This window comes from Phyllostomus hastatus, unplaced genomic scaffold (assembly GCF_019186645.2).
Source record: "Phyllostomus hastatus isolate PE091 unplaced genomic scaffold, TTU_PhHast_1.1 phas_contig_118, whole genome shotgun sequence".
Classification (NCBI taxonomy): Eukaryota; Metazoa; Chordata; class Mammalia; order Chiroptera; family Phyllostomidae; genus Phyllostomus; species Phyllostomus hastatus.
This window is the reverse complement of record NW_025333543.1, coordinates 6504176-6518867: the sequence shown is the minus strand read 5'-3', so window position 1 is coordinate 6518867 and position 14692 is coordinate 6504176. Positions and strand designations below refer to the sequence as shown.

The following is a 14692-nucleotide window of genomic DNA, read 5'->3' as shown; positions in this document are numbered from 1 at the left end:
CACAGCAGTTTCTTGGCCTGCTTATGTTTTTTGGCTTCCTGGGAGTTGCCTATCCCAGTATAGTAGTTCATTTAGTATAGACCAGTTATTTGCTATCTTACATCTTTTTACCCATTTTAGAGTTAATTTCTTCTCCTTTTTTCAGTCTGACAATCATTCTCCTTGATGGAGAAGCCAGGAACAAAATAGGAATTAGAAAGTTGTGCTTTCTCTTTATTTGCTGCCACTAACTATAAACTTTCCTTGTTTTGATGTTGTTGTTGTGTTGTTTGTCTTTTTTGTTTATTTTTGTGATAATTTTGGGGAAATGGGGGTGGTGAGAGAGCCTTACACATAATTTAAAAACAGGGAATAAATTGTGTCTTTTAGCATTTTGTTTTGTTTTGTCTTTATTTTGTTTTGTAAGCTTAAGCTAATTTGGCATTTTAGCTCTCCTGACATTATTCTTATAAGCCCATTTCACTCTTTTATAGTCCTTCATTACATGCCCTCTTTCCATCTTTTTTTACATGTCCTTTAAAATCTGACCTGTTGAGAGATCTCTGTGCAGTCATATTGGGTACTTAATTGTCACCCTTCTTTTCTTCCCAAGAGGATCATAGTGATTGCAGTTACAGTTGGATATCTGAAAGCTACCCAACCTTCTTAAACCATATTTCCTTCTGAGTCTCATGCCATTGAATCATGCCTCTTTTCTTTGAATTTTTTGAAGTTCACCTTACCCTCTTTGATTACCCCAAACTCCAAAATGACAAGTAACTCTCTCTGAAAGTTCCTATCAATTTTCATTTCACCAACTATTTTTTTCTTCTTGGTCAGAATTAGGTCCAGAGTTGAAGTTCCCCTAATTGCTTCCTCTACCATCTGGGAGATAAAATTGTTACCAAAGTAAGTCAAGAACCTGTCGGGTTCCCTACTTCTAACCAAATGAGACTTCTAGCAGATATCTGGATGGTCAACACCCCCATCACCACACTTTCTTGCTTCTGTATGTGTATTGTGTTGTGACAAGGATGCGTCATCTATATCTTTCATCGAGCTGAGTAGTCTGTTCTGTACTCCCCAACCATTAGCACTTCTACTACTCTTTCCTTTCTCCTTCACTCACAAGCTTTTAGCATGCTTCTACTCCAGACTCATGAATTCCCACATAGATGTATATTTTCTTGGCCAGTAGTGCTACTCTGCCTCTCCTCCTAAGATACTATTTGAAATATAAATGACCAAGCAAACAAAGTAGCCCCAACCTGTCTTGAGTTTCCAGCCCACCAACCATAATCTTATAGCTATTTTCTCAGATACTGAATCTACCACTCAGTATTACAATCTCGATTTTCACTTCATTACCTTTGACCTATATTTATATGTCAGTATCTGAAGACTTAAGTATTGCTTCCTGATGCCTGTCCCAGTTATTTTCTCTAGTGAATTACTGGGCAGTTTCAGCATCATTATTGTTCTTTTCAAGTCATATCTACTGCCCTCCATAGTAATTGGCTTACAGCTTTTTTTTTCTGGACATTTTTCTCCCTACTTCATCACATTCAGTTTAAGCTCCATTGATCAGTCCTGCCTGAAACTGAATGGACTGGCTAAAGAACTTACAAGGCCCCTCCTCAAAGCTAAGATTAACTAGTAACCTCAAACCTCACATTAGCCATGGTTCAACTTCCTTTTCCTAGCTCGCTCCTGCAGTTTATGAATAGTAAAAGTAACATTGGTTTTACTTTATGTTTATTTTCTCTCTTGTGGTCTGATGGAGGTTCTGTTAAGTAGGGAAATAACCACAAGAGAGACAGCGGAGAAGAAGGAAACCAAAGGGATCTGTGCAGACTAGGACATGTGTTGTCTGCTCCGGCCTCAGCCTTTCTCTATTACATTCCCTTTCTTTGGAAGTTGGGTTGTTCTTAAATGATTTCGAAGGTTTCAGTTTCCAAGTGCTTCCCTTGTTCATTAGTAAACTGCTTATCCTTTCTGGCTTCCTACCTTAGGGGGTTATTGAAAGGATTAAGTGACACAATGTATGTTAAGGGCCTGGTACAGTGCTTAATATATACTAAGCAACAAGTGGTAGCTATTATTGTTAAAGGCATGAATGAGATTGAACTCTTATTTGCTACTGAAGCTGAATCAGATTTTAAGTTCTTCAGAAAGGATACTGCTTGCAGGTTCTAGAGTTCTGTGACATAGAAAATCAGTGCTAACTGTAATGAGATGTTGAAGCACTGTTTTCTTCAATGTGTAACTAACTTGATTACTGGACCTGTGTTTGAGAATAGAGACTCTATGTTTAGTAAACTGAAGTAAACTTTTATATATTACCTCTAGTTTTGAGTGTTGGGAGGAGATGTTTAATAATAGCTATTATCATCACCACCGATAGTTGTCATTTACTGGCATGTACCACATGCTAGCTACTGTACTGAGCACTTTACATGCATCACGTTACCTAACCTGCACAACACTATGAATAAATAGATTCCATGTTGTTCTCCATAAGGGAGGCAGAGTAATAACTTTCCCAAAGTGACCCACTAATAAGGGGCAGAATCCACATGTGAGCCCCATCTTCCTCACACTTTGCTTCCCACCTCTCAAGCTAAAATACAGACATTTCTTTTGTACCATTACTTTGTGTCAACAACTACAAATGGGTGCATGAACCAGTAGGCCACTCTGCATGTTTTGATGTTAACTCCTTGACCTCTGCATGCACTCCTACAGCCATTACTTGTCCTTGAATTTGTAATTAATGATGGCTATTATCTGAATGGACAGGTGTGCAACTGCTTATATTCTCTTGGCTGAAGAGGAAGCAACAACCATTGCTGAAGCAGAAAAGCTGTTTAAACAGGCCCTGAAGGCTGGAGATGGCTGTTACCGTCGTTCTCAGCAGCTACAGCATCATGGATCCCAGTATGAAGCCCAACATAGTAAGGTTTCCTCCAGGTTGAGGTATTGGGGATCAGAAGTGATTAATCAGAGCAAATTTTTAAGCCAGTTCAAAATATGATTCTCCTAGATGGGAATAAAACCTGGTTTTGCCTTTCTTTGTTTTTATTTTTTCCTTCCCATGGAACATAATACATAATTATCTTATAGCTTCATTACTGTTCAAATTAATGTTCGGATTCTCTTTTCTTCCCATAGATTTCTAATTCCAAAAATAAATGATAATAACCATTAGTGGTAACCTTTTTCTCCCCAAAATTCTTTCATATTTCTGTTTATCAGTTGCTTCTCTGCCCCATAATTTCAAGTACTAACTGGGAAATAAGACTTAAATTAGTGTTGATGTTATCTAAGGCTTTATTTTATGGGTCTTCTACAGCATGGGTTGAAATAGGGCCATTAGGACTGTAACAGTTATTTGTGATTGTCAGCTCTTATTTAGGAAGTATTGATGTTGACTTCCAGAGAGAAAGAGCCATGAGTTCCTAATTTATCTCTTTTACATTAAAAATGATGACTTCTTTTATTTAATATAACTTTAAAACAACATCTTTAACTTCAGTAGAGTAAACTGAGAGTCAGTGATTTTGAGTAATGGTATAAAAACAAGACAACAAAATCATTTCTGGAATTCTTCTAGCCCCCAGATTTGTCAGTTTGTTGGTGTTCAACAGAAATTTAGCAGTCCTTATGAAAGGGAGTATTTTTATCACCCAACTTAACTTTGGGTTGTTTCCTTAAGGTAGAATTTCTCTCACTTCATTTCTGCCTCCTGCCACTTGGAGAGTAAGAGTGGATCTCCTTCATATTTAAGATTATAAAAGAAATTTTAGTTTTAAACTTGGATTTGGTGCAGAAACTGAATGTGTTACTCCCTATGACTAGGGTACCAGCAAAATCTTTTCATGGCCTATGTATACATGAATAGGTCCACACAACATATTAATACACAAGTTTTATTTTTACTTTGCAGTAAGTATATGTTAATCAAGTCTCTAATCACCATCTGTCTTGCTTTTAAAAATGTATATAACAATATATTCTGACATATTAGTAAAAGTCTATTTTGTGAACTAAATGAAGATTAATATATAAAATTATATAACCTACAGTATAACTTAAGAAATTTTCTTTATTTCTTTTCTTCTGTAAATTAAATCTTTTCAACCTCTTGCCTAAATATATCCAAAAAATATAATCACATGTTTAAAATAATTTGTAGTTACTTGGCAGATTTTCAGCATGCATCTTGTTCTCATTGTTTAAAACTTGAAATGTTAGGACTTCAGTCTTAACATCTTTTAATAGCTGCATATTATACATATACTTAATCTATAACAGGTGTGTCATACTTTTCTCAAACATGGTAATTTTATTGAGGATTAAGCATATGCATGTTCTCATTGGTCTGGAAACATACCCAAAAAGACATAATTAAATAAAAGATTAAGGCAAGAAGTTGTTAATGTACTTTTTAAGAGCCATTTTGGTGACTGTTATTATACCTATTTAGCTTGTCAGTGTTTTCTCTAACACTAGGGTAGTTTTTCATTTTGTTACATACTCTATTGTCATATCTGGAATGTGTTACATTGCCATCTAAAATCAACTGCTTTTGGGACCTGGAGATGATTATGATGTCACTAGTGTTTGGGAAAGAATAATATAAAACAGAAGTTCAAGATGAGGCTTCTCCAGGCATAATGTCAAGAAGGAAAAAAAATAGTTCATCAGGATGCAACCTGAGATTCACCTCTTGCATCTTCACCAAAAGCATGCACACTTGAAGAATGTCGAATTCTTGCTCGTAAACCACATACAATGTGGGTATGTTCACTTTCCCAGCACTTTGTGGCAGATGATTTTATTTACCAAATATTCAACATACTAACTGAAAAGCATGGATTAGAGAATCAATCACATGATTTGACCTTTGGAAGTCTAAGTACTTTGACTTTACTCTGCGTGCATTCTATTAGCAAAGCTGTCAGTACTCCTGGAAATAAGGTAAAACAAAGGAGCGGTCTGTTTTCTCTGGGGTTTGACATTAAGGGCATGGCAAATGGATCTCTGTATTTTTTCTTGCTGATCAGCTGAAAGCTCTTGTTTTTTTTTCTATTTTTCTTTTAATTTGGTGTTATGTATCTTCCTTTTCAGGACGAGACACCAATGTCTTGGTCTATATCAAAAGAAGGCTAGCAATGTGTGCCAGAAGACTCGGGAGGACCAGGGAAGCTGTGAAAATGATGAGAGATGTGAGTTTGAATTTATGTTTGGGAACAGTAGCAATGAACCTGACTTAGAGAAGGAGGACTAGGGATGGTGTGATGGTCCCATGAGCATTCCACATTATTTGGGGTACAGCTCTAGCTCCCAAAGTACTAGATGAGTGATTTGGGCAAGTTATTCAACTTATTTGTGCCCTGTTTCCTCATCTGTAAAATAAGGATAAGAATAACAATACAACAATAATAATAACTACTAGGAATTGTTGCAAAGCTTTAGTGAGATAATACATGCAAAATTTTTAATAGAGTGACTGGCATGTTAAAGAAATCTTAATAAATGTCTCTACTCAACTTTTGAGTCTGTAGCTAGAAGCCAAGGATAAGATCAGCCATTTTAGCTGACTGACTTTTTTTGTGTAGTTGTAAGACTTGAATAAACTATGGGTCAATTTGCTACCCTCAAATGGAATAATATTGCCCTGGCCAGTGTGGCTGAGTTGATTGGAGCATCATCCAATATAGCAAAAGGTTGGAAGTTTAATTCCCCATCAGAGCACATAACCTAGGTTGTGGGTTCAATTTCTGGTCGGGGTGTATATGGGAGTCAACCAACTGATGTTTCTCTTTCTCTTTCTCCCTTCCTCTCTCTTTAAAATCAATAAACATATTTAAAAATTATTTTAAAAATAAATAATGTGATCTGATTTTATTGCAGTCATTTCGGGCATTTTCCTATGTTCTCAAATCAGGATACTTTATTAGTAGTAGTATCAGTATAAGAGGAGAAGAAAGAGTTTTAAAATGAAAGAGAACAAAGGAGGTGAAAATCAAAACAGTGGTTTTAAGGGAGACCAGTTGAGGAACTTTTACTTCTCCACCTTTTTTAAATAAATACTTTTTTCTAAAGATACTGAAACCAGTGTGAATTGTATTTATAAGCTATTTTCTTTTTAAAAAACATCTCAGAAAACCTTGTTCAGCAATTCATTCTTCTGCTGTCTTCCTGGATTAGGAGACTAGGTACACCTGTTCATTGTAAAAATGGAAGAACCAAGGGACAAGATAAAATGGCATCTTGTCCAATTCTCAACTTTTGGATTTGAGAACAGGACTGTGTAGACTTAGTGAGTCCTCTCAGTTTGTCGCTGGAAGGTCAGTGATTCATGCAATTCCCCGTCACTCTGTGGAGGCAGGGCCTGTACTACAGGCCCACTCCTGGTTATTTCTGCAAGTGTAGCATCGTGTAAAGGCCGGAGTGAGACACATGCTGCATTCTGGCTACTCCATATACAACAGCAATATTGTCTCCAGACCTGAGGATAAAGACAAAAGGAAGAGGATTCTGAAGTAATTTTATTTCACTGAAGTTGACAGATACACTGCAAAGGGGATCTCTCAGGATAAAATTCTTCTGGTTGATGGAAGAATTTAATGTTTTATAAAATATGAGCTAATTTTAAGAAAAGGAGATTTCTGCAGAGACATGGCCTGGTCTTCAAGCTTTCTAACTTGCAGAAGTTTCATACCTTGACATAGCAAAGACACTTTTCCAGTTCCTTTGGCTCCAAAAGAGCTGAGAATTTTATGAAGTTCAGGGTATTTCTCTGTTCTAGTCTGGCACAGCTGCATTCAGCCTTTAACTGGTGTTTTGTATTTATTGTCTTTTCTTAACCTTAATTAGTCTGGTACAGGCATGCATGGAGTAGCAGATTTTGGTGATTTTCTGTATTATATGCTTAAGCAACTTTATGAGAAAAACAAACTTGGGTAATTTGAATTCCATTGGTTTTTCTATCAGTTTCATTCTGATTATATCATTTTTAGTATATACATATAAACTGTCACATGATCAAAACCAATACATCTTTATTATGGTTTGATTTTTATTCAATATTATTTTACACTTGCAATTCTATTTATTGACCTAATCCAAATACATATCTTAGGAGAAAGTCTGGGTTGCAGTGGAATAAATGCTGGGCAGGGAGTCAGAAAACCTGAATGTGAATCTTATAGCTCTACTCTCCACTAGCTTTGTTACCCAGGGCAACTTATTTCCCTCTTATGGACTTTTCATTTGTCTTAAGTTAATTGGGCATAATGATTCTCACCTAAAAGCACACAGAGGGAGTGGTGAGGAGGATGAAATGTGATTATGTGAAAACAGCTGGCACATAGTAGATATGCTTACAGTTTTCCCCCCAATTTTTTCTCTATTATATTAGTATACCTTAATTTTGACATACTGCTGATTTCTTTTTCTTGAATGAATCAGTCAGTCAAGCCATCTGTCTCTTTTTTTCTACATATATGTATAAACTTCTATGTATGTGTGTATCTGTATGTATATGTGTTTGTTTCTTGGCTTACTTTTCTTAAAAAGTCTATCATATCATTAGAATATCGATACATGTAGCCTTTGACTGGGTTTGTAGAGCATCCATTAGATGTGGGTCCTACTGTTACAACAGTCCTGTGAAAGACACTGTTGACATGCTGGAGATGTGTTTTGAAGAGAAATATTCTGAGTGCTTTTTCCTTCAGAAATTCCTGGCACCTAAATGGAGAAGAGGAGTTTGAGGATCTCTCTCTCTGTTAAAACTGCAGTTGGTCCCAGCCTTGAAGGAGACAGTTGTTGGTTGGGTCTGACTCTTCTCAGGTCAGAGTTCATGTATAAACAGGGACTGCACTGCAGGGTTCATTCCTTTAACTACATGCACTTAAACCATCTTGCTGGGAGGAGGCTTCCTCTGATAAAAGAGCACTGTGGATTCCAGGCAGCGTGCTGATAAAGCCTTTAGGCAGGAGATTCTATGGTAATTTTTCATTAAGACATAGCCATCCTCTTTCCATATGCATTGGTTGAAACTTTCCTAGAGCAGATTTTTTAAAGTGGAAATAGAAATGCCAGAGTCAGAACCCCTTCCATCAAGAGAGTAGACTCTCTAAAAAACTTTCTTGGGAACCCTTTAAGGAAGGGAGAACTTAATTGGTTAGATATCCTGAAAGAGAATGAAAGAAAATTCCAGCTATAGATGATTATAGGCCTAATAAAATATTGATACTGGAAGTGAAATATTGATGAGGTAAGAACACATAGGTTCCTTAATGTCAAGATTCATGGCTGCCCATTTTTTAAAGTAACAGATGAATTATTTTGAATTCCCAAGATGTTTTCCCCACAAAATTCACTTTGATTACCTTACTTTTGCAATCAAGGAAATGAAAGCACCTTACTGAAGGAATATTTTGGCAGTGAGTAGGTCTAAGAGAGCATGCTGCCTGTTGAACTTCACTGTAAGGTGTTAGTATTTAAAGGGAAAAGGGTTGCATTTTCTGCTTTCTAAAATTTAGAAATAGTTTGCTTGTTCTCCTTTTTGGTAATTGTGCCTTTTTTAACATTTGATATATGGCACGATTTCTTTTTTCTCTCTAACTTTTACCATTTAGCTAGCCTCAAGCTTTTCTCTATCTTACCCTGGCCTATTTGAGTTGGCTTGGAATAGAATTCATAAGGCTGACTGTTTGGTCTGGCCCCTTAGTCACAATCAGAACTGGTGTAAACTGGTATGGATAGGATTGTTTGCCTGTATAAAAGAAACCAAAAGCTCCTCTTGTCTCAGGTCTAGAGCAGGGTTTCTGAGTCTCAGCATTATTGACATTTTGGACTATATAAGTCTTTGTTTTGGAGAGCTGTACTTTGCACTGCAGGATGTTTAGCACAATCCCTGGCACCTGCTCACTGCCAGGAGCACACTGCCCCCTTTCGCTCCCCATTGTGACAATCAAAACCATCTCCAGACATTGTCCAGTTGGGGGCAAAATTGCTCCCTCTTAATAATCAGTGGTTTAGAAAATCCTCAAGTGATACATCTGTTCAAGGCAGACATCAGGTTTTATTCACTATTTGTTAGTAGTCTGAGCTCCCCCTACTGTGGAACAAGTCTGTAAAGCATCCCTAGATTTGATTAGTTTCTACTGGAACCCTTCACCTGGGACCAGGATGGTTTGGGGGCCTGTTTTGTCTCAGGTGGGATTCCCTGAAGAGGTATCCTGAGGTATGAAAAATAAATGAACTAAAAGGTTTTGGTGTGGCTCTGTTTGGAGGGATGGGGAAAGAGAGAGGAGAATGTGAAGGCCTGATACAGGGTAGTGGTCTTCCTTGCTTCTTGTGCATGCTTCCAGATCATTGTCTGCCTCTCTTCCCTGAAATCTACAACTCTTTTGAAAGTTGAAGATAGGTTCTTAGACTTTCTCACCTGTTTTCTCACCTTTTTGTAGTTTTCTGCAGACTTCTATTTCCTCTCATTATTGTTTTACTCTATTTCTGCAATACTACCTCTTTCAATAGCCTGTCCTCTCCATTGACACAGATCATCACTGCCTTCTAGAAACATTTTATTTGCTTGATTTTAGGAACCCATGTTCTTTTAGCTCTTCTAATATCTCAGTCTTCCTGGTAAGATTTTCCTCAGCTTACTGACTTCCAAAATTAGGCTTATTCCCTGGCCAGTCTTGAGCCTTCTTTTCTATCTTCGTCTATAGTCCTGGATGACTATATTTGGACTCAGAGTTTTAAATACCATCTAAATGCTGACAAATTACAATGTTTACTGTGTCCTAACCACTGCTTTAAGTGCTTTACAGATATAAACTCATTACTTCTCATAACAACCCTTAACATAGGTCCTGTTCAAGTTGTAGGTCCTGTACACAGCTAGTGAGTGTTTCTGAGAGTGGGGTCTACCAGTCACCTACATCAGAGGTACCCAGGGTGCTAGTTGAGTACCTACCTTATAGGGCTGATACAGTAATAAAATGGAATAATCCATGCAAAGCACATGGCACAGGACTTCATTAATAGTAAACACTCAGTTAGTGTTGTTTTTCTTATCATAATTGCCCAGAATATACTGTGAAGTGAAAAGGAAAGGTATAAATAGTAGGTATATTTTTATTATATATTTTTTCAATTAAAAAGAGCAATAAGTTGAAAAGTTATTTGAACAAATAATAATGAGAACTTCCCCAATCTGGCAAAGGAAATAGGCTTCCAGAAAGTTCAGGAAGCTCAGAGAGTCCCAAAGAAGTTGGACCCAAGAAGGAACACACCAAGGCACATCATAATTACATGACCCAAGGTAAAAAATGAAGGAGAGAATCCTAGAAGAGAAAAGGAGACAGTAACCTACAAAGGAGTTCCCATCAGACTGTCAGCTAATTTCTCAAAAGAGACCTTGCAGGCAAGAAGGGGCTGGAAAGAAGTATTCCAAGTCATGAAAGGCAAGGACCTACATCCAAGATTGCTCTATCCAGCAAAGCTTTCATTTATAATGGAAGAGCAGATAAAGTGCTTCTCAGACAAGGTCAAGTTGAAGGAGTTCATCATCACCAAGCTCTTACTGTATGAAATGTTAAAGTGACTTATCTAAGAAAAAGAAGATAAAAAACATGTATAGTAAAGTGGCAGCAAACTCACAGTTATTAACAACCACACCTAAAACAAAACCAAAAGAAACTAAGCAAACAACTAGAACAGGAGCAGAACCACAGAAATGGAGATCACAAGGAGGGTTAGCAACAGGGTAGTGGGAGGAGGAGAGAGGGGGAAAAGGTACAGAGAATTAGTAGCATAGATGGTAGGTAGAAAATAGACAGGGAGCGCAAGAATAGTATGGGAAATGTAGAAGCTAAAGAACTTACGACACATGGACATAAAGGAAAGAGGGGGAATGTGGGTGGGAGAGGGTGTGGAGGGTGGAGGGGAATGAAGGGGAGAAAATGGGACAACTGTAATAGCATAATCAATAAAATATACTAAAAAAATAAAAATAAAATAAAATAAAATTACCAAGGACTCACCCTGGCCAGGTAACTCAGCTGGTTAAAGCATTGTCCCAATACATCAAGGTTACAGGTTCAATCCCCAGTCAGAGCACATAGAAGAATCAACCAGAATGCATAAATAAATGGAATAATAAGTTGATAGCTCTCCTTCTCTTTCTCTGTATCTCTCTTCCTCCTCTCTAAAAACCAGTAAATAAAAAAAAACATTAAATTTACTAAGGACACCAAAACTTTTGTATTTGTGGGTTTATCTATTGATACTTATCACTTTATCTAACTACAAAGGTAGTTACCATGTGTATCATTTTTCAACTGAAACAAGTTTTAAAAATATTTATTTCAAAATAACAATTAGAGATGTTACATGTTAACACAAATAACATTTTTATTGAAAGCAACTTTTTCAAGCAGAAAAATTTATGAGAAGAATGATATTGTTTTGTCACTTTTGCAAGTCTTTTCAGTGTCCAGCTGACTTGGAGACAATGGGAGTTTCTTATCTGCTCTGCGTTTACTCTAGTGTTGTGTCAGCCAACATATGGCCTGTGCAAGTGCCCCTGTGTATACTCATGAAAAGAGGAGAGTGCAAAAGTAAAAAAATACATTATGCAAATAGTTTTGACCTAAGGATTCCCTGAAAAGGTGTTAGGAATCCTCCTCACTGTACTTTTGAGAGTCACTGTATAAATATGAGAAAAAACCTTGATATATAGAGAAAATGGCAGTAAGATTATAGCTGTCTTTCTACTTTATGAATTTATGTAACTTGAAATTATTAAAATGAGCATGTTATTTTATCATGATAGAAATAAAACTTAAAAGTAATGGCTGAGATCACTTTCAAAAAAGCAAAATAGTGGATGCAAAAAGGTTAAAAATGGGGTAGACACAGGAAGGCGCAGCAGATAGCGAAGAAAAAAAAATCCACCTACCTGAAGTTTTAGCTTAATACCAACCTGTGATATGTATTAATTTCCCAGCACTACAATAAGAAAGTACCACAAACTGGGTGGCTTAAATAACAGAAATTTGTCCTCTCACAATTCTGGGGACCAGCAGTGCAAAATCCAGATGTGAGCAGGCATACTTCCTCAGAAGGCTGTAGGAAAGAATCTTTTCTTGCTGTTAATCCTTGGCATTCCTTGACCTGTAGGTGCATTACTCCAGTCCCTGCCTCTGTCTTCACATGGTGCTCTCCCTGTGTATCTGTATTTCACTGTCCAAGTTTTCATAAAAAACACCAGTCATACTGGATTTAAGACCTCATCTTAACTTGATTATATCCACAAGGCTCTCTATTTCTAAACATGGTCACATTCATAGACACCAACATTTAGGATCACAATATATCTTTTTAGAGGACATGATTCAACCTACAACGCCAGATCCTATATAAAATCACAATATAGATGCCCTGTATATACTTTCATTCTTTCCAAAACTTCACTACCTATATCAGGCCGGCTGAAGGCATGTTCTGTATTTCTTTGACCATGTCAAAACCATGCTCAGCCTAGCTGGTTTTGAAAGATAATAACTGTTAACCATCCTTCTTGTGTTCTTCGTTATGACTTGTGAAAATAGCCTGGTAAAACTGCAGTTACCTCATCCTTAGGCTTGGGTCCTTCCTGTATTTTCAACATTTTCCCTAGTTTAAAGCTAGAGGGTTTTTGGTTTTTGTCATCAGTAAGTAACATAGTATTACCAAGTGCCAGACACTTTATTGAAAAGTTTATGCAGACCATTTCACTTAATTCACACACACCATGGGTATCCTATTAAATTATAGAAATAATTTATACTCATTGTAACAAATCAAAGAAGAAGGAAGTTAATGATATCCTCTCCACTTCTACCATGCTTTCTCACTGAAGTAACCAACACTTATAGTAGAACATATATTTTTCTACCCTCTTTTCTTTGCTCCTGCAAATACATACCTGATCATGTAAGGATTTTGAAGAGTTGATTTGTATCTTACCCAACTTTCCATATGAAAACTAAGCTTTCATGGGGATGCTTAATATCTGAGCATCTTCTGTAGGGCTCCCTCACTAAAGAATACATAAATTTTGAGATAATGTAGTACCGTTTCTTCTCACCTCTTTTTTTACAATTCTACTTTTTTTAAAGATTTTATTTATTTATTTTTAGAGAGGGAAGGGAGGGAGAGAGAGAGAGAGAGAGAGAGAGAGAGAGAAACATCAATGTGTGGTTGCTGGGGGCCGTGGCCTGCAACCCAGGCATGTGCCCTGACTGGGAATCGAACCTGCGATGCTTTGGTTTGCAGCCGGCACTCAATCCACAATTATTCTTATCTTCGGTTTTTGTCTCACATCACTTACTCATGTGATCCCTTCATTAAGGAGAGATTAGAGGTAAGTGAACAGAGAGAGAGGTTTTTTCCGAGCTGAATTTTAAAAGCATACAAAAGGATAATTGAGTCCCAGCCAGGTGGCCTAATTGGTTAGAGTGTCATCATGTATCCCAAAAGGTAGCAGCTCACTCCCTGGTCAGGGCACATACCTAAATCGAGGGTTTGATCCCTGATTGGGGCATTTGAGAAGAACTCCAGACTGGGTGTTTCTCACATCTCTCTCTCCCCTGCTCAAACATATCCTTGGGTGAGGATTAAAAAAAAAGGATAATTGAAGTTCATTAGATTTTGAGCTTCTAGAGTGCTGGTATGATATTTATATTTCTTTTGTCTCCCCCACCCCCCAGCCCACTATACAACATCTTGTAGATAAACATAGTAAAAAAATTTTGAATTGATGAGTCAGAGTTATGGCATACAAATTCCCAGTTACAACTTTGTACTTGTGACCTGTACCCAGCTTCTTGTTAATTATGACACTTCTTTGTTACTGGTTTAATTATATTGATTTTCTACCTTCATTAGAAGGGGTAACATTTATTTTTTAAATAATGTAAATTAAATGAGTTCCATTTAGAAAATTATAGTTGTTCATGACATATCCCTATTAGGTCATTAGAGATATCCATGGGTGTGAGCAATTGACCTTTGGAAATTAGTTGAGTATTAATAGTAAGAGGATGCCTTTTAAATGATTTTTTGAAGAGGAGCACTTCTAAAGAAAGCATACTTTAGGAAATGTACATCATAGGGACTAATCCAAGCCTTTGGAGCATTCAGGACTATTGATTTGCATTTTTGCTTACTTATGTTCATGGAAAAAATGTCCTAATTAGTCAATGATTTGTAAAAAGAGAACTATTATACCCTCCCCAAATTGTTTTTAAAATTCATTTTAGGAAATATTCTGCAAGAGAAATATTTTGCTCTTACTGCACAGGTAAAGATTTTTAGGAGGAAAATTCTAAATGAATATTTTGGGTGTTAATTTCTGTTCTCTTTAATATGCTGTGCCTCATTCTTAAATCCAGTAATTTTGTTCCTTTTCTCTCCTTATTCATTACACAGGTCACATTATTTCCCTTTTATTCAATATTTATTCCTTTTAAAATTGTCACAGATTGTTATGGATAATTTGGTTGATGAATTGATTTAGAAGATGTTAAGCTTGATTATTGAAGGCAGTAAAGAACCGTTATTTGGTCTTGGGGGATGGGAAGAGTAGTATTTTAATATCTTCAGGCAACCAAGAATCACTTGGACACAGTTAATACTTCAAAGCTTTTAA

The 14692-nt window shown here is 36.7% G+C and overlaps 1 protein-coding gene across 6 annotated transcripts in view; it reads left to right on the top strand.

Annotated features, from left to right (window-relative positions):
* The window catches only part of ST7 (suppression of tumorigenicity 7), a 322327-nt gene that overhangs the window by 221157 nt on the left and 86478 nt on the right, over nucleotides 1–14692 (top strand). For 4 of the 6 annotated variants that reach the window (XR_006786701.1, XM_045847588.1, XM_045847580.1 and 1 more), the window contains exons 7-9: nucleotides 820–888; nucleotides 2779–2933; nucleotides 5110–5207. Coding sequence is in view for 5 of the 6 variants with exons in the window: in XM_045847588.1 (XP_045703544.1) it covers nucleotides 820–888; nucleotides 2779–2933; nucleotides 5110–5207 (322 nt within the window). In the remaining variant the exon portion in view is untranslated. The remainder of the gene's footprint in view (nucleotides 1–819; nucleotides 889–2778; nucleotides 2934–5109; nucleotides 5208–14692) is intronic. The other 2 variants (XM_045847595.1, XM_045847591.1) reach the window with 1 other exon arrangement.